The following is a 27,272-nucleotide window of genomic DNA, read 5'->3' as shown; positions in this document are numbered from 1 at the left end:
TTTTTTGTTACCCTTAATTAATTTCCATAGGCATAGAATTTCACAATAGGTTCATGCATATTCATTCTGATGATTTCATCTTACACTTACAGCTAGTTACACTTGTTTTTGTCAGAAAGTACAGAAAGAACTCCTGGGTCACTCTGTGTGGTCTGTTTAAAGGCCCAAGGAGTCTTTCTTATCTCTTTTTAGTGTGGAAATTTGCATTCTTTCTCTTTAGCTGGGGCAACTTTGCTAGTGCTGCAGTTACCAGACTAAACAGCATATTTCACTTATGTTAACAAGCTCAAAGGAGCACATTTCACCTAAATCCAAATGGATTTCTACCCTGTTAAATTTTCACTCTGTCTCGCAGGGGAAGAATCACTGCCCTGGTCCTGCTGGCCACAAGATTCCTGATGCATAGGAGCGCCAGGTGTTGGATGAGGGAAATGGTGGGGGGAGGGTAGGGACAAAGTGTTATTGGTTGTCAGCCATGAAGGATCATGATTTTCATATGTATTCAGATTGCATAACAAGGTGCTGGGGGTCAATATCAATTGTATATTGCTTATATCAAGATATAAATAGGAAAAGAAAAGTTAAAAGGACAAAACAATTCTCTCAGCATTGTTTTCAATATAGTCTATCCACTTTGAAGACACTTCTGAAATCTGGTCCTGTCCTGACTGGGCCAAGGGCTACAGCATGAGTGATCTCCTGCTTGATCTGGGTGAAAGCTTGTTGCTGCTCAGGGCCCCAGTGGAAATTGTTTTTTTTGCGGGCGACCAGGTAGGGAGGGCCCAAAATCTGGCGATACTTGAGAATGTGCATTCTCCAAAAACCTATGGCACCTAGGAAAGCTTGTGTTTCCTTCTTGGTGCTGGGTAGAGACATCACGGTGATCTTATTGATGACCTCAGTTGGAATCTGACTCTGTCCATCTTGCCACTTTACCCAAGGAACTGGATCTCTCAGGCAGGACCCTTGACTTTGCTCTTCTTGATGGAAAAGATGGCTTCCAGCAGAATCTGGACGATCCTCTCTCCTTTCTCAAACACTTCCATTGCCATGTTCCCCCACACAACGATGCCATCAATGTATTGCAGGTGTTCTGGAGCCTCACCCTTTTCCAGTGCAGCCTGGATCAGTCCATGGCAGATGGTGGGGCTGTGCTTCCACCCCTGGGGCAGTCGGTTCCAGGTGTACTGCACACCCCTCCAGGTGAAAGCAAACTGAGGCCTGCGTTCTCTGCCAGAGGAATGGAGAAAAACGCGTTAGCAATGTCAGCAGGGGTGTACCACTTTGCTGCCTTGGACTCCAGCTTGTGCTGGAGTTCCAGCATGTCCAGCACAGCAGCGCTCAGCGGTGGAGTCACTTCATTCAAGCCACAATAGTCCACAGTCAATCTCCATTCTCCATCAGACATGTGCACAGGCCAGATGGGGCTGTGGAAGGGTGAGTGGGCCTTACTGACCACCCCTTGGCTCTCCAGCTCATGGATCATTCTGTGGATGGGGATCATGGCATCCCGATTCGTTCAATACTGCCGGCCGTGCACTGTCGAGGTCGCAATTGGCACTCGTTGCTCTTCCACCCTTAGGAGTCCTACTGCAGATGGGTTCTCTGACACTCCAGGCAAGGTGTTCAACTGCGTAATGTCCTCTGCCTCTGCAGCAGCTATGCCAAAAGCCCACCTGAGTCCCTTTGGGTCTCTGTAACATCCGTTCTGGAGGAAGTCTATGCCCAGAACACACGGGGCCCCTGGGCCGGTCACAATGGATGTTTCTGCCGCTCCTTCCCAGCCAGGCTCACCTCGGCTCCCAACAGGGTCAATTGTTGTGATCCCCCCGTCACCCCGGCAATGGAAACAGGTTCTGCCCCACATGTCCCAATGGCATTGGGGTACAGTGTGAACTAGTATCAGCTAAAGCTTCATATTTCTGTGGCTCTGACATGCCAGGCCATTGGATCCACACTGACCAAAAGATCCAGTTTTCCAGTGCCTCTCCCTGGCTTGAGGCAGGGCCCCTCTAGCCCTGGATATAATTTCTTTCCTAGGCATACATTGTAGAGGTACTTTAAAGGTGATCTGACAAATCATACTCGGCAGCTCGGTCATGGGAGGTTGAGGCTGCCTTCACTTCACTGGAATTCCCTCGGTCAGTGCTTCCCTCCTTGAGCTGACGCGCCCATGGTGCCAGGACAGAAATGGGTTTCCCATCCCACCTTCCCATGTCTTCCCCATGGTCACGCAGAAAGAACCCCAGGCCAGCCCGTGGGGCGTACCCTCTCTCTCTGGCTGGGGAACGTTGGGCTCTGACTTTGGGGCCTGTGACTCGCACTGGGGCAATGTGGGAACTGTTCCTCCTCACCTCCACCCTCATCTCCCTCATCTCCTCTTTGAGTTCCTTGCCCACAGCAGAGCCATGAGCCTGCACTGGGCCATGGATCATACTCTCACAATTTCTCAGCTGTTGGCAGCAGAGCCCACTGTCTCTCAGCTGTTATCGGCATTAATCGTGGCAGTGAAGGTGGTGTACTGAGATGGCCCCAGCCTTGCCAGACTCCACAGCATTTGCCCTGTGCACCTGACCTTGTCGGGGTCATTATCATGCTGTCCATCCCTCCCAAAGAGTACCTCCAATGCTGCCACTTCCCTCAGCTCTTGGATCCCTTCCTCAAGGGTTTCCCAGCACGTTCTGTGCTGGTGCTCCTGCATTCTCTCCCTGTGGACAAACCTCTCTCTGACACTCATTAAAAGCCGCTCCCAGAGGGAAAGCGACCCTGGCTCCCTTACAAAACTCTGATTCATACCTGAGCCTTGGGTCAAGGGTCCCAAATTCCTTGCCTCACCACCATCCAGCTGGACACCTGTATCCATGAGGTCTCAGACTTGAAGCAGTCAGGTTGTATAAGCCTCACGTCTCCATCATACAATGTCCTTGTGCAGGTTACAGAGACTTCTGTGTGTCAGGGACTCGGTGATGATCGCAACCTCTGGCTCCCCTGTGAGTTGTGAGGGCCTTCCCTTATCTGGGTGCTCTGATTCCATCTTAGACCTCCTTGTTTCTACAGGGGCGACTGCTGCTGGCTGTGGCTGCCTTTGTGGCTCAGCTGGAACCTGGACAGTTGTAACATCTGTGGGTTCCACTGCTGCCCCATCAGACTCTCCTTTTTTGGGGCAGGGGGAGGGCTTCTCACCAGCTGGGGAATGCACTCCTTCAGCATCTCCTGCATCTCCCTCACCAGACCCCCACCCAGTCTGGGTGGTTCATATCTGGGGTGGCTGTGGGGCAGGGTCAGGCTCTGGGGCAGCAGCATCCCTGGTCTCTGGGGCCGTGTCAGGTTCTGGGCTGGGTGTCAGGGTGGTTATCCAGGTTAATCTTCCCTTGTCTCTCAGTGCCAAATAGAACAGGGCTAACAGCAACACAGCCCCTGTATGAGATCATTGGTATTTGGAGTGATCTGAGCCCTTCACAAACTGGTGGGGCAGCCCCAAAGAGATGGTTAAAGGCTTGGGACAAAATTTCCCCTGGTGTCATTTCCTCACAGTAGGTGCCATTATTAAAGTAACCCCAAGAGCACACAGTCAGTGTGTGACAGCTGTGAATCCATGTGCCTGCTTCCCAGAGGAAGTTAAAGATCCATGAATTCTTCCCCTTATTCACCCATAAAAAAAACCGGAGAACAGCCACAGCAGCCTTGGCTGTAGGAGCCGTGTTTAGATCAGGGCCTGCAAATGGAGAAATGCAGCCACGGTTCCGTGCCACCCAAACCAGGGCAGGCTGGAGCACAGGGTGCCGCTGAACGAGGTTTCTGTAGCAGCACACAGAAATTGGATTACTCAAGAACTGTTATTCCCTTTTTTGTTCCTGTGCCCTGGAGCCGCACGTTGGGTGCCAAAATCTGTCCTGGTTTGCAAAGACAGGAGTCTGCTAAGGAAGGCAGGAGCCTCCCCTGAAATGGGAAAAAAAAAAATGTAGACCCTCTCCCTCTGAATTGCTACAAATTTGAAGTTAAGGGGGACTCTCAGGCAAAAATATGGGAGCAGGAATAAAAGTTCTTTATTAGGGAAGAAAATAAAAAAGATAAAATAAACAATGCAGCAAACCAACCACTAACAGACAGCAATTGAATACATCTTGCCTTGCAATCTAGGACAAAAACTTATTCAGCATGAATCACATCCATTTACCACATGCCCCTTACCCTCAGATACTGCCCACCTGAGACTACATCCCAAAACATTTTTTTAAAATTATGAATTTTCTTCATATTTAAAATGTAATTATAATTTAATTAAATGAATTAAGTTTAGCTTAATACCAATTAAAATTTTATTTTGCTTATGCATAAAAATATTATTCAATATTTTATTATTTCATTTTAATGCTTGTATAAAAAAATCACTATATGTGTTTTGCAACCAAAAACTTATTGGTCATTGGTTCTAATTAAGACAATTACCTTAATTAATTCATGGACCACTATTGGCTATTGATTTTGCCCTCTTTATTCTAATTTCCTTTCTTTTTATTATTTTCGTCATCATTTTTTATAATTTTCACCGAGTAAAAGCGGCCACTTTGGGGCCCACGGAGACATTTCTGGGCACATTTGGGGCAGTTTTGTGTCTGGGGAGGGAATTCAGAGAGAACTTGAGGGTCTGGGGGCCCCTGGGGGAGCCGGGCGGGCGCTTGGAGGGGCACTCAGGGATCCTGAGGGGCAGTTCGGGGTCCGGGGGAGCACTCGGGGGTCCGGGGCCCTGGAGGTCAGCGAGGGGAATTTGGGGCCCTTCGGGGTCCGGGGGAGCACTCGGGGGGCTCGGGCGGGGCTCGCTGGGCGCGGGGGCTGATGGGACTTGTAGGCGCGGGTACAATGCGGTGCAACGGGGCCGCAGAGCATCACGGGAATTCTAGGCGCGGCCACATCGGCTCTCGGCGGGGCGCGGTTCATGACGGGAGATGAAGTCACGGATGAACCAGCTCTGCGCGTGCGCCGCAGAGCATGATGGGAGCTGTAGTCCCGGAAGTGGCTCGGACGCGGCGTTCGGGGTCCGGGAAGGCCACCGGGAGACACTTTTGCATCCGAGCCGCGACTTGAGGTGCTCGGGGGCTCTGGAGCACCCGGGGGAGCTTGGGGAGATTTAACCGGGTTCCTTAGTGTTAGGAAAATAAGGCCTTTTTGTTCATAATATAGAGTTTCTCACATTCACAGAATAGAGTTTTTACTTAGAGTTTTCACTTGTCTGAACATGTTCTCATTTTGCCAGGCATTCCAGTAAATATCTCTCAAGGACAATCCCGCACAGGGCGCGGCAGGAATTTTAGGCGCGGAACTGTGTTCTGAGGGGCTCTGGGGCCGCGGGGGATGACAGGAGAGGAATTCCCAGAAGTGGCTGTACCGGGCACCTGTGGGGCTGGGAGCACTCAGGGGATCCGAGGACGCTTTTGGGGGGTCCGGAATGGGCGCTGAGGGCACTTGGGGATCCCGGAGGGTCTGGGGGGCACTTACATGAGAGATGGGGGCGGTACCGGGGTTCTGTGGAGCGCGGGGCATGACGGGCGTTGTAGTCCCGGCCCTAATGGGGCTCTATGGGGCTGCGGGGCATGACGGGAGATGTAGGCAAAAGAAAAGATGGCGCTCTCTCCAGGCACCGCCCCCAAAGCCATGATCCCTGGCGCTGATTGGTTAGCGGCTGTGATGATGGGCGGGAGCCTCGGCCAATGGGAGGTGGCGGGGGCGGGAACAGCCCATTCAACCCCTCCAGTCCCTCCCAGCACAGCCCAGATCATCCCCAGTACAGCCCCAGTGCCCCTCCAGTCCCTCCCAGCACAGCCCAGTCCCTCCCAATACACCTGAGTTCATTCCCAAACCCTCCCACTTCCTCCAAGTGTGATCCACAATATGCCCCAGTGTTGCCCAGTCTTCCCCACAATGTCCCTAGTTTATCCCAGTATCCCCCAGTTTCACTCCCAGTTTCACTCCCAGTATGTCACACTGTGTCCCAGTTTACCCCCACAGTCCATCCCAGCCCACCCAGATTCCTCGCAAGCATTCCTCATGTTCCCAGGCTGTCCCAGACCCCAACAGTTTCACTCCCAGTATGTCCGAGTGTACCCCACAGCATTCCCAGTGTTCCCCAGTATGTCCCAGTCCTCCCCAGTGTTTCCAAGGACAGTTTAATTTCTCAGGGCTGCCGTGGCAGCCAAACCCAGCAGTGGGGTCAGTGCAGTGCCCATGGCCACAGCCCCTTGCAGTGCCCAGTGCAGCTGGGGCTGATGATCCACCCTCACAGCTGGCCAAGGCTGGTCTGGAGTGGTTTTGGTGGCACCTTGGGCTGGCACACACCTGAGGAGGGTGTCTGTTTTCATGGAAAACTCAGGGGTTTTAGATTGCTCCAAACATAGAAAAAGGGAAAGCCCCTCTTAGGCTGGGTGCAGCCAGCTCTGCAGGCACAGCAGGTCCCAGGTGAGTGAGGACAGACAGGATGGGCTGGGGCAATGTGGAGCAAGGTTATCCATGCTGGGCCAGAGCTCAGGGCACAGCTTCTCTGAGCAGGCCAGAGCTCCTGAGGGGAGACCCTGGCTCAATATCAATCACAGAATGCTGCAATCGCCTCTGATCTAAAGAGAAATGTACTAAAATACACCCTTTAAAACAGGAATGTGTATTTCTTACAAGCACATTGAAATCTTTCTCCACAACTGGAATAGGAAAACTTTAATGACCCTCTCAGGGCTTTGGTGTTGTTTACATCAGACTCAGTCCCTGAGAGTGTCTTCAAAAAACTTCTCAAGAACTCAACGTTAAATTAAAACTCCAGAGTTTCTTGAAGTTTTAATGGGTCCCACTGAGGAACAGCACTGAGAAAGTTTCCCCAGGTTCCCGTCAGAGCAGAACACTGGAGTCAGTGATGAGAGCTGGGCACAAGCAAGGGAAAGGTGTCTCTGGTGCTGAGCAAACCTGGATGTGTTTCAGGAATGCAAAGGGCCCAGGCCTGAGCCCCAGCCCCTGGCAAGGCAGATCCTGTCCCTCCCTCATTGCTCAGGGCTCTTCCCGGGATGGGCACTGGCATGTGGGGATGTGCAGTGCCAAGGGCAGGACCATGGGGCGGCCCCTGCCAGGCTGCTGAGCAGGGACAAGGAGGCACTGAGGCCCCAGGGCTGCAAGGGTCACTTGTCCCCTGGTGGCCTCAGGCCCAGGGCCAGCAGCCATGGCCAAAGGGCTGCACAGGTTGGCTCTGTCAGGGCCTTGCAGCTGCTGCACATCCCTGAGCCCTCTGCAGCCCAGGCTGTCCCACGGTGTCCCTGCCCTGCGCCTCTGTCCCTGCAGGCTGTCGTCACCCCCGGCTGCCCCACCTCGCTGGCCCTTCCTTTGCTGGCAGCTCTGCCTCCTGCTGCCCCTGCCTGGCCACACAAAGCCTTGGGCTGCTCCAGGCTCCTGATGGGGATGTGCTGCACCACAGCCCTGCCCTGGGAGGGAAATTCCTTTCTCCTCCTGTGTCCAGTCTGGACTTCCCCAGCTGCATTTGTGGCATAATTTCTCTCCCTGCCTGATTCCCACTATGGAGAAAAGCTCCACCATTTCCACATCCACCCTTCAAGCCCTTCCAGGCCACTCCTGATCTGTCCTCAGTCTCTTCACAGCTGAGCCCAGGCACATCAGCCTCCATACATGGGTTATGTTCTTGCGGCCTGCAAAACCCAGCTCAGGAGATCTCTGGGCCCTCTCCAAGGTGTTTGCAAATGAAAACATTCTGCTCATATCACCAGAGGCCAAGGCCAGGCAGAACTGTCTGTCCTGGCAGCTTTTGTCTGGGAGCAATCATAGGATAGATGGAATTTTGGCAGCCAAATTCCAGTTCCTGCCATGGCCCCTGGACAAGAGTGTCAGTTCTTTTCTGCAGGAAGGAAGGCACAGAGCCCCAGTGCTTCTGAGGCAACTGAGATGCGACCACCAGAGGCCAAGGCCAGCCAGAGCTGGCAGGTTTTTTTCTGGCAGATACCCTTGCATACAGGAAATTTTTTAGGGGAAGTACCAATTTTGTCCATGGGTGTCGAAAAAGAGGGACAGTTATTTTCCATAGCAAGGAAAGCATGGAGCCCCAGTGGTTCATGGGCAGATGAGAAGCAGCCCTTGACATTCCAAGATCAGCCAGACCTGTCAGGTGGCCCCTGGGAGGCCAAGCCTGCCAGACCTGTTCCCTGTTCCCCTCATTCCATGGAGCCCCACAGTGTCCCAATGGTCCCTTGCTTCCAGGAGGCCCTGAGGTGTCACAATGCCCCCTTGGTGACACGAGGCCCTGAAGGGTCGGAATGGTCTCCATGGTTCCACAAGGCCCCACAGAGTCATGGTGGTCTCTGGGTTCCATGGAGCTCCGTGGTGTCACCGTGGCCCCAGAGTGTCACAATGGACTCCATGGTTCCACCAGGTCCTCATCATGCCACCATGGTCTCCACAGGAAGGGAACAACCCAGCCCCAGCGTTCCAGGGGCAGATGAGCCACAGCCACCAGAGGCCAAGGGCAGCCAGATCAGGTGGTGCTGGCAGATTTTGTCCTTGGATATAGGGAATTTTAGAGGTGGAATGCCAGTTTCAGACCTGACTGCCTAGAGGAGAAGAGACAGTTCTTTTCCATAGGAAGGCAAGGACGGAACACCGGTGTTTCAGGGGCAGATGAAAGGTGACCATCAGAGGCCAAAGGCAGCCAGACCTCTCTGATGTGGTATTTTTTTGTCTGAAAGCAACCCTTGCATATAGGGAATTTGGGAGGTGGAACCCCAATTTCGGCCATTTCTGCATTGTTAAGAATGATGATTCTTTTCCATAGGAAGGAAAGCCCAGAGCCCCAGTGTTGCAGGGGCAGAAGCAGAGAGAGAAGGCTCCTGGGAGGCCGGGCCAGCCAGACCTGTTTGTCCTGGCAGCTTTTGTCACTGAGAAATCCTTGGACCTAGGGAATTCTGGAGGAGGATTCCAAACTTTGTCCATGGGCATCTGGTCGAGATGGATGGTTTTTCCTATAGGAAAGAGAAGCGTGGAGCCCAGGTGTTTTGGAAGAAGATGAGAGGTGGTCACCATAGGCCAAGAGAGCCAGACCTGTCTCTCTGGCACCTTTCATCTGGGGGAAATCCTTGGATATTCAGAATTTTGAAGGTGGAATCTCAGTTCTGGCCATGGGCACCTGGGCAGGAAGAAGAGTTCTTTTCATCAGAAAGGAAAGCAAAAAGCTCCAGTGTTTCAGATGCAGATAAAAATCAGCTCTTTGGAAACCAAGGCCAGCCAGACATGTGTCTCCAGGAAGCTTTCACCTTGGAGAAATCCATGGATATAGGGAATCCTGGAGGCGGATTCCCAACTTTGGCCATGGGTGCCTGGATGTGAAAGGTGCTTTTTTCCCATAAGAAAGAAAAGCACAGGGTCCCAGTGTTTTTCACAGGAAGATGAGAGGTGGCCCCTGGGTGGCCAAGCCAGCCAGGTCTGTCTGTCCTGGCAGGTTTCATCTGGGAACAATCTTTGCATAGAAGCAAACTAAGAAGAGGAATCCAAATTTTGGGCATGGGCACCTGGAAGAGAAGGACAGTTCTTTCCACAGGAAGGAGAGCACCGAGCCCCAGTGCCCCAGGGGCAGATGAGCAGCAGCCCTGGACATGCCAAGGTCAGCTGGACCTGTCAGGTGGCCCCCAGGTGGCCCAGCCAGCCAGGCCTTGATGCCTTGAGAGGCCACCTAGAGCAGAGGCTGGACAGTGTTACAGGAGTAAAGTGGGGATTTATTAAAAAGGCCTTCAAAGGATTCACCTGGGCAGTACAAGGGCCTGGCTGAGGGTACATCCAGGATGGACGCCAGGTCACGTGTTTACACACTTTTTTAAGATTTGGTTCATTTCCATATTGGGGTTAATTGTCCAATTATACCTTCAGGTTATGCAGCCCCACCCTCCCAGTCTGCTCTCCTCCATTCGCTGGTGTTTTCAATTTTTGGGCCCGAAGCTGCAGCGGTGTCTATGGTTCTCGGGCAGGAAAATGATTGTTTTGTCTGACTACACTGTAAAAGAACTTGCTGACACTCTGCATGAAGTTCAGAGTTACAGACTGATACAGCACAGAATTGGGAAAATATGGAAGCTAAAACTTAAGGCATCAGCCTGTCCCATGTTCCCTTGGTTCCATGGGGACCCACAGTGTTAAAATGGCTCCTCCATGACACTCTGGGCTCCACAGTGTCACCCTGGGCCCTTGGATCCATGGGAGCTTCCCAATGGTCTCCTCTGATTCCACGAGGTCCCCACAGTGTCACAACTGATCCATGGCTCGATGAGGTTCCCCAGTGTCACCACGGTGTCCTTGGACCTGCCTTGTCCCAACTCACCCATCGTCCCATGAGGTTCCCCGGTGTCACCAGGGTGTCTTTGGACCTGCCTTGTCACAACTGACCCATGGCTCCATGAGGCTCCATGAGGGTCCCCAGTGTCACCACGGTGTCTTTGGACCTGCCTTGTCACAACTGACCCATGGCTCCATGAGGTTCCCCAGTGTCACCAGGGTGTCCTTGGACCTGCCTTGTCACAACTGACCCATGGCTCCATGAGGCTCCATGAGGTTCCCCAGTGTCACCACGGTGTCCTTGGACCTGCCTTGTCACAACTGACCCATGGCTCCATGAGGTTCCCCAGTGTCACCAGGGTGTCCTTGGACCTGCCTTGTCACAACTGACCCATGGCTCCATGAGGTTCCCCAGAGTCACCATGGTCGCTGTCAGAGGCTGGATGAGATCAATGTCCCCAGACACCTTGGGCTGAGCTGTCAATCAGTCACACAGATGGGACAGCGCTGACCCAGCTCTGAACACCTGAGATATCAGAAGTCCCAGCTGGGGGGAGGCCCACGAAGGCCCAGGGGCTTAAAACCAAGGAGCACAAGGTCAGCCCCTGGTATGGACTCTGCCTTCTCCTGGGGTTTGTGTCTTGCCCACACTGGAGCCCCAGGAGCTGGGAGTCACATGTGTGTCTTTCTGTGGAGCTTCTCTCTTCCTGTCTCTCTCTCTCTTTCCTCTCCTTCTAATGCTCTTTATATGGAACAGTTTTGGGTACCTGAACAACTTCAGTGTTTAGGGGTTTCCAGGTTAAATGGGCTGAGGGAATGAAGTTACAGCTGTGACAAGTGATTTAAGTTGGATTGGATTTGTATTAAATACTTTTCCAAAGTTCCTTGTTCTTTTGTACTTTGCCAGTAAAATTTTGGGGGTCCCGAATGGGCGCTGAGGGCACTTGGGGGTCCCGGAAGGTCTGGGGGACACTGATGGGACAGATGGGGGCGGTACCGGGGTTCTGTGGAGCGCGGGGCATGACGGGCGTTATAGTCCCGGCTTTAATGGGGCTCTATGGGGCCGCAGAGCATGACGGGAGTTGTAGGCAAAAGAAAAGATGGCGCAGGCCTCAGGCCCCGCCCCCAAAGCCATGATCCCTGGCGCTGATTGGTTGGGGCCGTGATGGGCGGGAGACCTGGCCAATGGGAGGCGGTGCAGGCGGGAACAGCCCATTCAACCCCTCCAGTCCCTCCCAGTACAGCCCAGTTCATCCCCAGTACAGCCCAGTACAGCCCCAGTGCCCCTCCAGTCCCTCCCAGCACAGCCCAGTTCATCCCCAGTACAGCCCAGTACAGCCCCAGTGCCCCTCCAGTCCCTCCCAGCACAGCCCAGTTCATCCCCAGTACAGCCCAGTACAGCCCCAGTGCCCCTCCAGTCCCTCCCAGTACAGCCCAGTCCCTCCCAATACACCTGAGTTTATTCCCAGGCCCTCCCAGTCTCCCCAGTGTCATCCATATCCTGCTCCAGTGTCCCCCAGTCTTCCCCACAGCATTCCTGCCCATTGAGGGGCAGCGGCGCAGACGGAATGTCCTGTGGCCCAAACCTCCTGCTCCTGCCACACAGTGCCAGCCTTCTCCCCTCCTCCTCCTCTCCCAGCACGGCACAAATTGCAGCTCGGAGGAGGCTTCCCCAGAGAGGGCTCTGGCTCCTGTCTCAGCCCGAGTGTCCCTGCAGAGGAACAGGGCATCTTTCAGGCACTTCCACAAGCTCAGGGTTCCCATTTCATGGCGAATCTGGGATGAAAATGGCCTTTTTCTGAAAGACAAATGCAGAGGAGATGGATTAGAAATTATTTGGAAAAAGTGACCCTTCTTCCAGACAAAGTTCACCAAGTCATTGCCTGCATTTCTCCTTTTCAGATTCTTACAGTCATCTCCTGAAAGGTCCAGAATGTTCTGGTGCTTTTCATGAAATGATTGAACTCTTGATATATATCAGTGCATGAGATGTGGAAGCTTCTAAACTGAACACAGAAACAAACTCCCTCTGTCAGCCCATTTTCATCTTCTACATCACTTTCAAGCTGTCCATGGGGATGTTGGAATGATTATCACACAGCTCTCCATTTCTGGCTGCAGGCTCTGGAGATTCTTTCTCTGCATTCAGTCAGGCTTGCATTCCCTGACAATTCCTGGTAGCCCATCATGGTTTCTTAGGGCAGAACAATAATAGTGAAAATCTCACCAATGGCCCAACTGCCCAGCCCACAAGGAAAAGAAAGAACAAGTTGTAAAGTTCTTCAACTATTTGTCCCACTTTTCTGCAAGAGTCGAGCTGCACACACGGTGTGGAAAGGCAAGAAAAGCTGCAGCTGGTGGCACATCTTGTGACAGAAGCTGCTCAAAGCTTCCTCATTCTCCAGCCAAGGTTCTTGGAAAACAGAAACAGCTTTTAAGAAATGAAATGAAAATGGAAAGAAACAATCCAAGATGTTTTTCTCTGTTTGTTTTTATTCTACCCTTTTCTATCTTTCACTACTTCTCCTTCCCATTAATTGCAACTAGATCTCACTTTTATGATCCACGACGTGGCAAGTTTTAGGCAGTGTAAAATACCATGAGCTACACACAGTTTGCCTTCCCCTGTTTTGTTTTGTTTTTCTTACTTTTTTTTGGAAATCAGTGCTGGGGACTAAGTGCAGTTCTTGGGTCAGGTACAAATTCAGCATTGAGGGAATGTGCTCCAAGAGTGTTTGATCCTCAGCAGGGACAATGCACAGCTGTGACCGAGGGGATTCCTGTGCCCCTGGGCAGGAGTCCAGGCTCTGGGTCTGGGCTGGACACGGCAAAGTTCCCGTGTTTGGACAGGCTCAGGGGCTGCCCCGGGGAGCGCGGGGCTGGGCACGGGGGCAAGCGGGCAGCGGACACACGGACACGGGGACACACGGACACGGGGACACAGGGACATGGGACACATGGACACGGGACACACGGACACGGGGACACACGGGCACGGACACACGGACATGGGGACACACGGACACGGGGACACACGGACATGGGGACACATGGACATGGACACACGGACACGGGGACACACGGACACGGGGACACATGGACATGGACACACGGACACGGGGACACAGGGACATCGAGCTTAAGCTGCAGCGGCAGCAGCAGCAGCGAAAGCAGCGAAAGCAGCGAAAGCAGCGAAAGCATCCGGCACCGGGGTGAGCTGGTGATGAGCCGGGCCAGCGGCAGAAGCCGGGCCGTGCCGGGCGGGGCTGAGCCGGGGCCCGGCAGGGTGGGAGCTGCCAGGACGCCTGGAGGGAGAGCGGGCGTGGGGCCAGCGCAGGGCGCAGAGCATCCCGGGCTGGCCGAGGGGTTCCCGACCCCCGGCACGGCATCATCCCCACTGACGGCATCGTGCTCCTCCCGCAGCCCCACGGCACCAGCGCAGCCCTGGAGATCGCGCTGCTGGACAAGGTCTCCTCTGGCTGTGCTGGTGTCATTCAGCTCCTGCAGTGGCTTCAGCTCCCCGACAGCTTTGTGCTGGTGCTGGAGCATCCGGAGCGGTGCCAGGACCTGTCGGGTTTCCTGGCGGAGCGGGGGTTCCTGCGGAGGAGGAGGCTCAGGGGCTGCTCCTCCAGGTGCTGGAGGCCGTGCGGCGCTGCCCCAGCTGCGGGGTCCTGCACAGGGACATCAAACCAGGGAACATCCTGCTCGACCTGGCCACCGGGCAGCTGACACTGATCGACTTTGGCTGTGGCACTTTCCTCCAAGACACAGCCTACACCCAGTTTGCAGGTGAGCCCTGCCAGGGGATGCTTCTGGGCATCTCATGGCCCAGCCAAGGTGCAGCACTGGGGCTTCCCCTATTGCAGCCAGGATGGGATTAATGCTGGAGCCAGGTTGATTTGTGTGGGGTGTGAGGGGGCCAACTCCCATCCCTGCCGACAGCCTTCAGCACCCACTGTGCCCTGGGCTGGGGCTGGAGCTGGGGCAGCCAGCCCGACAAAAACCCCCATGGGGGTAGCAGAGAGGGGGGTCTGACCCCATGCCCCAGACAGTTTGGTGTGCAGGCAAGGAAGGGCTTGGACTGCTGTGCTCCCCTTGTTTGCCTTGGCTTATTAACATTTTGTGGGGCCATGCAAGCAGGGAGGAGAGGGGGTTTTCTCCACCACTGGGTGAGTTTCTTTTGTGTGTCATGGTTGTGCCTTCCCAGGGCTTCTACTGCCCTCTTCCAGCACCAGTGGCTTCTTTTCCAGGCCTGAGTCTGTACACAGGACCCAGGTGCTGGCGAGAGGGCAGCGGTCACACCGTGTGCCACTGGGGCAGCCCCTGCATGCCCAGGGGTGCTGGGGCCAGGCTCTGGGAGCAGCAGCATCCCCCTGATGAACTGTGTCTGTGTTCCACAGGAACCCTGTCCTACAGCCCACCAGAGTGGATCCACCAGCAACGCTACCACGGCGAGGCAGCGACGATCTGGACCCTGGGCCTCCTGCTGCACCACGTGGTCATAGGGAAGCTCCCGTTCAGGAGGAGCCAGGAGATATCTGGGGGCAGATCTTGTTCCCAGAATGGCTCTCTCAAGGTGGATCCTCATCTCTGGGCACAGGGGCAAAGCCAGGGTGGGGAGACAGCAGCAGCTCATGCGCATCCTGCTCTGGTAGCTGCTGAGGAGGTGGCACATGTCCTGTTCTCCTGCTCTCCTCCAAACAGAGAATCCATGGGGAAGTTTAGGCCCAGCTCTGGGCACACCCAGCATGGCCTGGGCACGGGAACAGGGGGCAACTTCTCCAAATGACTGGTGATTTCTGGTTTCTCTCCCCAGAGTGCCAGGATGTCATTAAGAGGGGTTTGTCCATGCAGCCCTTGAACATGCCATCCTTAGAAGAGATTTTCCGTGATCCTTGGGTGCAGGGTGTTCCTCTGCCCTAGAAGATGGGAGAAATCCAAGTGCACAGTTGGATCCAGGGGCCTGGCAGGTAACAGCTCCACACATCTCTTGGCACTCAGTGGCAAAGACAACCAGACAGGTTTTGTCCTGCCTGTAGCTCTGAGCAGGGGTCAGCAGAAGGGAAGACGCAGCTCATGGGCTGGAGCTGAGCTGGAGACCTGGTGTGGCAAGCACTGGGGCCCACCATCCCCCTGGTTTTGCTTGCCATGGTTCATGGATGGCTGGGGCCCTGGGCAGAGCCCTGACAGCCTGGTCTGGCCCAGGGAAGGAGAAGGAGCCCCTCGAGAAGCTGTCCCAGGTGGGGCTGCTGCTGCTGGGGACAGCGAGGATGACGTCAAGGATGACAACCTCTTGCTCCACCTGACCACCGGCAGGCTGAAGATGGTGGACTTTGATTCTGACACCTTCTCCAAAGCCAGGTTCCACAGGGAATTTGCAGATGAGTCCACACACTGGGGGATGCTCCCAGATTTGGGCATTGCACAGCCTGGCTGGGAACCAAAGGTTCCCCCTTTGCTGGGGCAGATGCAGCTGATCCTTCAGTCGGCTGCCAGGCTGCTTTTGGAAGGGCTGGGGACATGGGCTGGGGTGGATATGAAATGGGAGTGGGCTCCTGGCCCTGCCAACAGCCCCCAGCACCCACCGTGCCCCGGGCTGGGGCTGGGCTGGGGCAGCCAGCCTGACACAAACAAACCCCCATGGTGGGAGCAGAGGTGGGACTCCAGACCCTGTGCAGGGGCTGCTTTGCTTTGCAGGCAAGGAAGGACTTGGGCTGCTCCACTGCCCTTGTTTGCTTTGGGATCACCATGGGGGCAGTGCAGGGGAAGGGAGAAAGCCTGGGATTCCCTCACCCATGGTGGGTTTTTCCTTGGCATGCAGGGGTTGGGCCTTCCTTAAGGCCCTGACAGAGGTAAGATTTTTGACCTTTTTTCTTGTTCCCCTTTTTGTCTGTAACCTATTTTCCATAATTTGATGTTTGTTTTTCTAGAGGAAGTGTTCCAGGTGGTCCCCAGTCTGGATCAGGACGTGCTTGGGAGCAGCTGTGGCGTGGATGGGCCGTGCCCTTGGAGAAGGCTGAGGGCATCATTTGGGAGCAGCTTTTCTTCCAGCGGGGGATGCCGTGAGGTGTCTGCTGGGGATGGTGGGGTCAGAGCTCTGGGGAGATGGCAGCGAGCACAGGAGCGTCCTGCTCTGGGCAGCTGCTGAGGGCTGGAGGTGCCGTGGCTGGCTGCAGGCTGGGCACATGTCCTGCCCTCCTGCTCTGCTCCCAAAGGCAGCAGTGATGGGCAGCTCTGGGCACAGCTCTGGCATGGCCAGCATGGCCTGGGCACCGCGGGCGGCTGGGACAAGGGGACAGGAGCCTTCAGCTGACGGGGCTTTCTGGTTTCTCTCCTTGCAGCCGGGCTCTGCGGGTGCTGAGGCTGCTCTGGGCTCTGCCAGGGCCCTGCTGGAGCTCAGCACCGGGCTGCAATCAGCCAAAGGAGAAATGGGGTGACCTGCAGCACAGACTGGCTTGAGCATTTTAGCAATACAGCTCAAGAAAACATGCAGCCACCCAAAAAATAAACTTGTTCAATAACTCCTGTAATGAAATCAATCTGGGATGACCCCAAATGACTTTTTGCAGCTTGCTCAAGCAGTACCTCAGCCCTTCTCTGAACTGTTCTCTCCCCCACCTGCCTTTTACTTCCCAGTTGCTCCTTCTTTTTCCCCAGTGAGTTCCCAGCCCATTCCAGTCTCCATCACACTGTTGCGTTCCTTGTTGCCCCTCACCATGAGGAAGGCTGAGCCCCAGGCTTAGGAACTCATCCTGTCACTGGCTGAGGAGCAGCAATGTCTCAGAGGTCCGGTGGGATTTTAGTGTCATTCAGAGCTGCTCTCCAGCCCCCAGCTCTCCTCACTGCTGAGTTCCCGCTCCCTTTTCCTCATCCTTGCAGCAGGATGAGCTCTGTGAATCCCCTTGAGCCTCCCCACTCTTCCCAGCCCACGCACCCACCTCAGTTAGGCTGAAGCTGCAGCTTCTCTGTCTCCTCTAACACACCAGTGCAGTCTCCTGTGCAGGGAGCCCCAGCCCCAGAGCACAGCACTCAGCAGTGCAGTCCGGGCTGGAGCAGCTGCCCTGCAGCCCTGCCTTGGCTCTTTGTGGCAGGGAATGCTCCCTGTTTGCAGCTGTCCCTGCAGGATGGCCCCAGGGCAGAGCCCAGCCGGGCTCCCACTGCAGCCCCTGAAGCTTGGGGCAGACAGTGGTCCCAGAGCTGAGGTTCACGGGGAGCTCCCGGAGCTGTGCCTCGCACTCTGTTGCCGTGTCACCGTGCAGGCTGGCTTGTACGGGGTGAATGTACCAGCCCTGGTTTGACTGACAGGGGCCGGGCCCATCACATCTCTCCCAGGGCTGCAGGCATTCCCCAGGCCAGAATCTGAAGGGGCACAGAGATCAGACCAGTGAAATCATCCAGACTGGGTATTTCAAAGGCCCTTTAGAAGGAAGGGCTTGAGAATAAACGAGCTCTGTTTGCCACATGAACATCGGGGTGAGTGGTCTCTTTGGCTCCAACCCACATTCCTCCCTGAGCCAACGTTACCCACTCCCTCACACGTCCCCCCCGTGCCTTCCCACTGCCTTGTCCTGTCAGGGCTCCCACAGCCCCTCATCCCTTAATGGCCCCGTCCCCTCAGGGTCTCCCCAGCCCGGCCAGCCTGCCCGGCAGCAGCGCCGCAGCCCCACAGGAGCTCCAGAGGAGCCCCACCAAGAGGCACCTGGGAGCCCTCAGCAATCCAGCCAGCAACACACGGGCAGGAGGACACGGATGGCGCTTCCTGCCTGGGACAGGGCTTGTGGCCATCTCCAGGCACCGCTCTCACAGAGATCTCCACAGCTCCAGCCCCTGCCCATCTGCTCTGTGGGCAGCACAGAGGCTTCAGCAGAACCACCAAAGGCCAAGGGGCTTCTGGCCATTTTCCCTGCAACCCTGCAAGCCTGGGCAGCTTGCTGAGCCCAGGAACCCTTTTCTCCCTCTTCCCCTTGGCCCTGCAGAGCCTGGGCAGCCAAAGAAAGATCCTGGGAGTCTGTCTATAGCAACACATCCTATATTAACATGCTAAAGAAAAACAAAAAGAAAGAAAAGAACAATCTTAACGAAACAAAACATTCCTGCTGGCTCAGGTGGCCCCAGCAGACAGAGCCTCTGGAATCAGCTCTGTGCAGAGCTCCAGCAGCGCAGCCAGCCGAGCCCCGACAGACGAGGCCGTCTCCTCCATGCCCTGCAGAGCCGATCACGCATGTTGTCAAAGATGGAATATGGAGCTCTCTCTGCTTCCTGGACGATGTACGGTGTTTGAACTGCCAGGCTTGCGACGGCAACGCTGTTGTCATTTTCCATGCCTTCAAGGGCTGAAAGAGAGAAGAACAGAGCCATGGTCAGTTCCCACATCTGACAGGACCTGAGGGAACTCTGTGCCAGGGCCATCCCAGCCGGCTCTGGCCATGGCCAGCAGGGAGCAGGGACCAGCTGGATCAGCCCGAAGCTGCTGGCCACGAATCCCCCAGGTGCCCTGAAAGCTCTGTGTGCTCTGCCCACGCCGGCCCTGGTCCGCACAGGGAGCAGAGCCCTCCGCAGCCGGGGCAGGGCTCGCAGCTCCCCCGGCAGCCCCCGCTGGCAGCCCGCTGCCCTTGGTCACCCTCAGAGAGGAGCTGGAGCTCTTCCTTCCTCCCCCTCAGGTGCCGCCCGGCCGTCCCTGGGAACACAGAGCCTGTCAGGCCCAGGGCACAGCTCCCTGCCAGCGGCGCCGCCAGCCCTGTGCCCACTCGCCCTCCTGGCCCGGCTCGTGGCTCACCCATGAACCTGACGGCCGCCTCTCGCAGGGGCTCCTGTGGGCTCTGCAGGTAGGGCAGGGCCTGGCGCAGGTGCTCGGCCACGCTGCTGCTGTCCTCTGCCAGCTGGAGAGAGCGACAGGAGGGAAGGGTTGGCCCCGCAGCCCCCCGGGCCGGGGCTCCATGGGCACCCGGCTGGGGCCGCAGGAGCCTGGAGCAGAGCCCGCGCGGCCTCGGGCTGCAGCAGCGGACAGGGGCACAGCTGCCAGCCCGCACACCGAGCACCGCGCTCAGGGGCTGCTCCAGGCTGGGGCTGCGGCTTCCCGGCCCTCCTTACCAGGCACTCGGGGAACTGCCACAGCTTCTGGTTCCTCACCAGCTGTCCAAGGTCCCTCCTCTTGAGGAACTCAGCCGCAGCAAGCAGCGTTTCCTGAGAAGCCTGGAGAGCAGCAGAGACGCGGAGATGGCCCCAGAGCCCAGGGCGCAGGACCCCGTCCCTGTGCCAAGGCCAGCAGGAGCTGCAGCCTGCGAGGCGCCAGGGCAGGGCCAGCCCAGCCCCTGCCAGGGGCCAGCGGCAGCTGCCGAGTCCTCACCTCTGCCACTCGCTGGTTCTCATCATGGCAGTGCATGGAGAGTGGCAGCAGGCTCTGGTGCATGTGTGCATTCAGGGTCTTCTTTTCCTCTTCTGGAAAAAAATCCAGCATCTCCTTGAAGATAAACATGGAGCACAACTGCACCTGGCTGTCCTCCTGTAGGAAAGAAAGGAAGAAAGGCCTCAGCGTCAGCTGCTTCAGGCCCACCTGGGCACAGCCTGTGAGTGCACAGGGCACAAAGTGTGCGGGCAGCACCCGCTGGCCGTGGCTGGAGGCGCAGAGCCTTACGTTGTCAAAGAGTGGCAGGAGCGCCTCAGCCAGCTGCAGGGCGAGGGCGCTGGTTACTGGTGCACCATTGCACAGGAACAAACCCCTGAGGAGAACCATGGTCATCCTGAGCATGGTGCTGTCATCTTCCTGCAGGAGCTCCACGAGCCTTTCATGCAGGCTCCACATCCTTATGGCCATCTACTTGTGGAACACAAGTGTGTGAAACACATCCTGCTGCCACAGGGCCCAGGGGCCAAAGGCCTGTGCCAAAGCCCTGGGGCAGCTGCAGCAGGAGGCAGGAGAGCTGGCAGCAGCTGCCCCAGTGCCCCAAGGCCAGCCAAGCCCCAGGGACTGCCTTCCCCAGCCCCACGCTGGCAGCACGGCTTCAGCCCCTGCGCTCTTCTCACCGAGACACTGGTGGTGCCGAGCGCCACGAGGCCTCGGAGTGCCAAGCGACGCCTCCCCCTGCACTCGCTCTGCAGGTGCTTGGACAGGAACTGCAGGACGCTGTCCCGGCACTCACTCAAGTTCAGGTGCTCCAGGATCTGAAAGGCACAGGCCGGTGACGGGGAGCGGCCGGCGGGAGCCCAGAACTGCCCAGGGCCGGGCCCAGGCAGCAGCACAGGGCGCGGGCTCCGTCCCAGGCACTGCGGCCAAGAGAGGGCAGAGAGCCGGGAGGCAGCTCAGCGAGGCAGCGCCGGCCTTCAGGCTCACCTCCACAAGGAACGCCAGGGCGGCCAAATCCCGGCATGGCGTGTCCTTGCTGAGCAGCCCGAGCAGGTGGAATGCAATCCTGGAACACGCGGCTTTGGATGCGTGGTGCATTTCTCTGACAGGAGGAAACACGAGTCAAAGCCCTGAGCCAGCGGGGAAACCTCTCCCAGGACTGCCTCACAGAGCTCTGGCCTTTCTCCACCACCCTGCAAGGGGCAGCTGAGCCCTCGGGGAGGTTGCTGCTCTTGGGCACGCTCCTCTCCCAGCCTTTTGCAGCCTCCTTGGCCGTCCCTTGGTGACAAGGCCTTCTGGCCCACGGCCACGGGGACTGTGTGGGGCACCTCGGGCACAGGGCACACATGCCGGGGACAGCTGGGGAGCAGGGGGTCTCACCTGGCCAGCACGCCCACAGCACAGTGGTGGGTGTCAGCACAGAGCAGGGTGTCCCATCCACGCTTGTCTTCCATGGCCACCACCACATCCTCATAGCGAAGTCGGCAGAGCAGGGCCTTGAGGGTCTGCTCTGCAAAGCTGTGCACAGAGCAAAGCCCAGGTCACGCTGGGAGCACTGGCCCTGCCCTGGGCACATGGCAGGGACAGGAGGACTGGCATGGAGCACCTGCTGGGGCTGGTGGCAAGACCATGTTGCTGCTGGCATCCCTTCCAGAAGGTATCGACCTCCTCTGGCACATCCAGAGTGCTGAAGAGCACTTGGAAGAGCAGATGCACAAAGAGGCCGGGGAAATTCACGGTCACTACATGTGGCACACAGGGCAGCTGGAGGATCTTCCACATCACCACGGTTGCCTACAAAGGACAGAGCAGCCCGAGACAGCGCTCAGTGCCGAGGTGTCCGTGTGGCAGGGCCCGAGCACAGGAGGGAGAGGCCCGGAGAGACGCAGGGGGAGCACCGGGCCTGGTGGCCCTGGAGCTGCCCCGAGGCCAGGTTTCAGCCCAGCGCCTGAGGCAGGGAAACGCCGTGGGGGAGGGAGGATGGAGAGCTGCTGGAAAGGTGGCCTTGGGGCCAGCAAATGCAGAAACTCACAGCCAGGGCAAGGACAGCCGCGTGGTCCCCATTGGAGGTGCACGTGCTGTGCTCTGGCCAGCTCCCCAGCACATCCAGGAGCACGAGCATGGCCGACTCTGCAGTCCTCAGCGAGCACATGATGTTCTTCCACATGGCCAGAGCAGCTCTGTGGGGTCAGAGCTCTGTCTCAGAGGAGTCTGGGACACAGCAGCGTGGCCTGGGCGGCAGCGGGGAGCTGAGCTGCTCTGCCAGCCCTGCCTCTGCCCACTGCCCCTCACTGGCAGCACGCAGGCAGCCCAGCCCTGTGGGCACTGGCCCCTGAGGGGCAGGGGGAAAGCATGGCAGCCCTGGCAGGGGCCAGGGCTGGCAAAGGGAGCAGCCAGAGGGCCCTGGAATTCTCTGTGTCAGACACCTGGGACAGGCTGCACAGGGGGAAGGGCTGCTGAGCCCTGAGCCCTCTGGGCAGGTGGGCCCCGTACCTGTCACACAATGGGGCCACACGCAGGAGAGCCATCACCACATCAGAGGGCTGTGCCTCTGTCAGATCCAGAAGGGGCCTGTACAGATTGTACTCAGGAAACTCATTGGCCACGAGCCACTGGTGGATGAACCTCACCATGGCAGGCACCTGGAGAAGGCAGGGGAGACTTGGAAAGCTGCCGGAGGAAGGAATGTGCCCAGCTGCCCCAGAGAAGTGCTTCCCTTGCCACCACACTGCCATGGCCTCAAAGGCTCACAGGGAGCAGCAGGCATGGCTTGGGAGGCCAAGCAATTGCTGGGAGGAGAAAAGCCAGGCCACAGGCTGCTTACTTGCTTTGGGCTGGAAGGACCCTCCTCCACAAGCATATCCAGCAGGGCAGCGCTGCTCTTGGTTTTGAAGATGGGAGAGTACGCTCTGAGCACGGTGCCCATGGCGCTGCTCTCTTCCTCCCGAATCCTCTTCATGAATTTGCAAACCATCTGCAGCAGAAGGGCAAGAAGCCCGGGATGCTGCATGGAGTGCTCCGAGCACAGTGCTGGGCTGAGCAGTGCCAGCAGGCCCAGCCCAGGTGGGGATGGCTGCAGGTACCTGCGCTGTTCTGCGGAAGCGGCCACGGGTGCGTTCCTGCTCTCGTGTGCGCTGCACGGCTGCACCTGGCAAAGAGCGAGCGCAGCCCGAGCTGAGGGGCTGCGGGAGAGGCCGGAGAACACAGCCCAGCCCTGCGCTGCCCAGGCAGGGACAGCTCCGCGCCGGCCCAGGGCACGGAGCACGGCTGTGGGGTGTCTGCCCGGCCCCTATTCCATCCTGTCCATGGGCATGGCCCCAGGGGATGGCATGGCATGGCATGGCATGGCATGGCATGGCATGGCATGGCATGGCATGGCATGGCATGGCATGGCATGGCATGGGGCCAAGCTGGCTGCAGGCACCTGCCCTGTGGCCCAGCTCTGCCACTCGCCCTTCTGCCGTGGCTGGAACTGCTCCAGCTCTTCAGGCTGCTGTGCTGGGGCAGCTCCAGGGCCTTCTTTCTCCTCCTTCCCCCAGGCCAGCTTGGGCACGCTCGCAGGTCTGTGCTCTACGACACTGCCTGGATTCATGGCTGCTTGCAGAAGGTGAAAAGGAAAAGGTCCGAGTCAGCAAGTGCTGCAGTCGTGCCTTGAGGGCACCTGCAAGAGTGAAGTCTTGGCAAGGCTACAGGACAGCAAGTCCTGCACTCTGGTCCTGGGGGCTCCAGCCACAAAGACAGGAGACTCCTGTCAAGGGCAGTGAAAAGCAAATGCCACAGTCTGCCCTCGAGGGCAGCTGCAGAAGAGATGCCTTGGGAAGGCCAGGGGTCACCAAGTGCTCTGGTCTGGCCACGAGCTCACCTGCAGGAGTAATACCTCTGGAAAGCTCTGGGTCAGCAAGGAACGAGTGGCTGTGCGAGGGCTCCTCACAGCACCGCTCTCTCGCGTCCTCTCTCGTTGAGTGCACCGAGCACTGTGGAGTGTAACTGTAACTTGTAACTGCCAACACCTCTGCCAGAGCGTGTCACCAAGGGCCCTTGGAATCCCTGCCCCGTTCCATTCCACGGTGACCATGCTGCACCGTGTCACCAAGGGCCCTTGGATCCCCTGTCCCGTTCCATTCCACGGTGACCATGCTGCACCGTGTCACCAAGGGCCCTTGGATCCCCTGTCCCGTTCCATTCCACGGTGACCATGCTGCACCGTGTCACCAAGGGCCCTTGCACGCACTGCCACCTGCCCTGGGGCCACCCCCAGCCCCCCAGAGTGGCCCAGGGTGGAAGGAATGCCTTGCCCCAGGTGTGTCAGACAGCCCAACAGGATCTTTAGGAAGGGCTCAGCCCATCAGCAAACGCTGCCCTGCTCTGCGGGCTCAGAGCAGCAGGAGCCCCCGCAGCTGCCGACGCAGCCGCGCTGGGAAGGGCACGGGGCCTCCACAGAAGCTGGCACGGCCTCCTTGGGACACGTCCCACATGGTGGCCATCCTAAGCACGGCCGTGGGACACAGACCGGGAACGTGTGGGCCAGGGCAGGAATGCTGCTCTGAGCCCTGGGGCCCGGGCAGCGCTGACAGCAGCAGGTGAGGCACAGTCCCCGCCCAAGCAGAGTTCCCCTGAGCCCTGGCAGCACCGGTGCCCATCTCCTGCCCAGAAACCTGTGCCCCAAAAGGGCTTCTCTGCCAGAGGGCAGCCAAAGCTGGTGTGCACTGGGGGCTGTGCTCCGTCCTACAGGGGCTATTGGTAGCAGCACCTGGAGCAACTGGGGGCAACACTTGGCGCGTGTCAGATGTTGTTGCTCCTTCCTGGAATAATTTTTTCATGGAAGGGATTAGCAGCAGCACAGAAACACCAACAGCTACTGAACTTCACAGGACATAGAGACTCCACAGAAACACTGCCCTGTTTCCTTGTGCTTTTGCGTCTTTCTTGCACTCTGAAAGAAAAAGATTTGGCCCAAGCCCTGCTATTCAAATCTCCAGCTGCTGTGTGTCTTCCTGTGGCAGCTCCCTGCAAACACAACTGGCTGCCTGCTCAGCTGGGCAATGGACGGCCACAAACAGGGAGGGCCCTGGTGAACATCTCTTTGGTCTCGTGGGGCAGCGAGGGCACAGGAGACAAAGACTGCTCCTCCCGAGTTCATGGGGCAACAGAGAGATTTTATTTCCCAAGCCCCCCCTTACACAGGGCATTTGAAAGACCAGGCCTGGAAGCTCTCATTGGTTTGAGCTCCACGCCCCTTCAGGTTCTGGCCCGTGAGGTGCCTGCAGTTTTGGGAGATATTTGATTGGTCAAGACCCCTGTCAATCATGGGAACACCTCACCCTTCTTTTCTGTATAAAATTCTGTTTATTGTTCTCTGTCACCCATCTGCAAGGGCCCTTTGCCAACATGGGGACAGAGGACAGCGTGCATCTAATTTACACTGGAGCTGCAGCATTCCCCTCCAGGAACTGTTAGGGGAGAACTCAGGCCACAGGCATAATGCTTCTTGGTTACAAATTGAACTTATCTCTAAAAGCAGAAAGCTATTTAACCCTGAGCCCATTTAACACTTAGAGAAAAACCCAATTTTAAAAAACAACCTTTCAGCACTTGATCCCTTGGGGAAAAACCAAACTCCCAGAAAACAGTCTGTAAACAGAAAAACTGTTTGTAAACATGAGAAATAATTTGTAAACAAATCAAATCCATCTATGAACTGTCCATGAGGCAGGTGATCATTTGTAATGCTGTCTGTGGTTTCCAGTGTCCATATTTTAGGCAGCTGTATCGTACTGTTGTAGGATTTATTGTAAAACATGAGAACAGACTCAGAGGGGAGGAGGGTGTACCCTCAATCCAACCCCTTTCCCCTTTTTTCTTTGTCTAAGAAATAATAATAGGATTAGAACATGGATTTTGAATACTATTAACTTATGCAAAGTTTCATCCACATTTACTGATAATATTTGTCTTTATCAGCCAGGTTCAGGGCAAAGAACTTGATTGGGAGATGTTTTGATCAGGGCAAGGAACTTGGTTGGGAGACATTTTCTGTATTTATATTTTATCTAGTGCAAACCATATACTTTTTTCCCTTTGTTAGAAGTTAGAAATTTTGTTATTGACTTTAATAGCTGATTTTTCACTTTTAAAATGATGACAAGTGGCAGAATTTTAGTGAAAATCTCTGCAACTGCAATTTTCTTATGATAAATCAATGTTCTATGTGTACCTCAGTGGATATTCTTTGAATCATACCAGTTTATCTTGAAGCAATGCAAGAATAATTACTCGAATATTAAGAAAAGACATGTTAATGCACATACTAGGACTTCTTTAGGACAATGATTTACTAAAATATGAATATCAATCTAATATCGATATCCAACTGAGATGGACAAAAACTCTCTAAGGGTTTAAAGTTAGAAAGTGTATGTTTATTGAGACAGCCAGGCAGTAAGTGGGATAATTCCCTAATGCACACTGCAAAAATCACAGGTATTACAAAGCTTTTTTATTTGCAGAAATCTTGAATACACAAATATGAATGCATATTCATATCCCTGTCACTTCCTCTGCTCCGCTTCATGTGCTAATTGGCAAAAAGGCAATTAAGCATGTGTAGTTCTGTTCCCTGAAATGAGTTGGGGGTCCATTTTGGGGAGGGGTCTCCAAAATGAAGAAGCAAAATAAGTCTTCCTCGTTCTGACCTTTCTGCCTTTCCCATGCATACGTGACAAATGAATCCTTGCCGTTTTCCTGTGCTTAATGGATTCCTAAAGTATGGGAAGTCTGCAACTGTTTTTGTGTCCCTGAAATCTGTTTATCACATTCTGTTTCACGTGATAAGCACCGCTACCCAAGCATAAAGCTGGCAAGCAATGAGTTAATAGATCCTGGATATCTTATCTAAGATCCAGCTACTGTTAACTATGAACAAAGCCGATTTATCTACTTCCGATAAGTCAGCAACATCTAATTTAACTATCATCTTAACTTTCCTAAAATTCTTAATTCTTCAAAATTAATGTCTCACCGGGATTGGGGACAGGGAGTGGGAATGGGGACAGGGAATGGGAATGGGGACAGGGAATGGGGAATGGGAATGGAGACAGGGACTGGGAGTGGTGACAGAGACAGGGAATGGGGACAGGGACCAGGAATGGGGACAGGGAATAGGACTGGGACAGGGACAGGGACAGGGAATACGGTACTGGGATCAAGAATGGGGTCCGGATTGGGATGGGAACAGGATGGGAACGGGACAGGGGGGACACGGGAACAGGCAGGGGCAAGGGGAGTATGGAAGGGGAGTAAGGAATGGGGCAGCCGCTGCAGGGGGACGAGGCGTTGGGATGGGGGCACATGGAGACAGTTCCAGGGCAGGGGATCCTTGACCAGCTGCCCAGAACCTCCACCAGGGTCTCCCAGGGCAACTGGAGCCGCTCAGCCTGGGGTGCCCAAAGCCCTGAGAAACTCCCAGGTCCCTCCCAGGAACCCCCAAGTCCCTCAAACCCAGCATCCCCCACATCCCCTGCAAGACCCCCCCATGTCCCCATCCTTGTCTTAGCTCAACATCTTTATTTTTACCTGCTTTTAAGAGTTTTGAAAGGGCAAAGAGAAATGAAAAGGAAATCCAGGC

General features: G+C 55.9%; 1 protein-coding gene across 1 annotated transcript in view; it reads right to left on the bottom strand.

Annotated features, from left to right (window-relative positions):
- The window catches only part of LOC144246355 (uncharacterized), a 511,900-nt gene that overhangs the window by 353,946 nt on the left and 130,682 nt on the right, over positions 1–27,272 (bottom strand). Inside the window, 1 exon segment of the mRNA XM_077783740.1 lies at positions 16,856–16,864. Coding sequence (XP_077639866.1) covers positions 16,856–16,864 — 9 coding nt within the window.

The sequence above is a fragment of the Lonchura striata genome, chromosome 6, assembly GCF_046129695.1.
Source record: "Lonchura striata isolate bLonStr1 chromosome 6, bLonStr1.mat, whole genome shotgun sequence".
Classification (NCBI taxonomy): Eukaryota; Metazoa; Chordata; class Aves; order Passeriformes; family Estrildidae; genus Lonchura; species Lonchura striata.
This window is presented reverse-complemented; position numbering and strand designations above follow the sequence as displayed.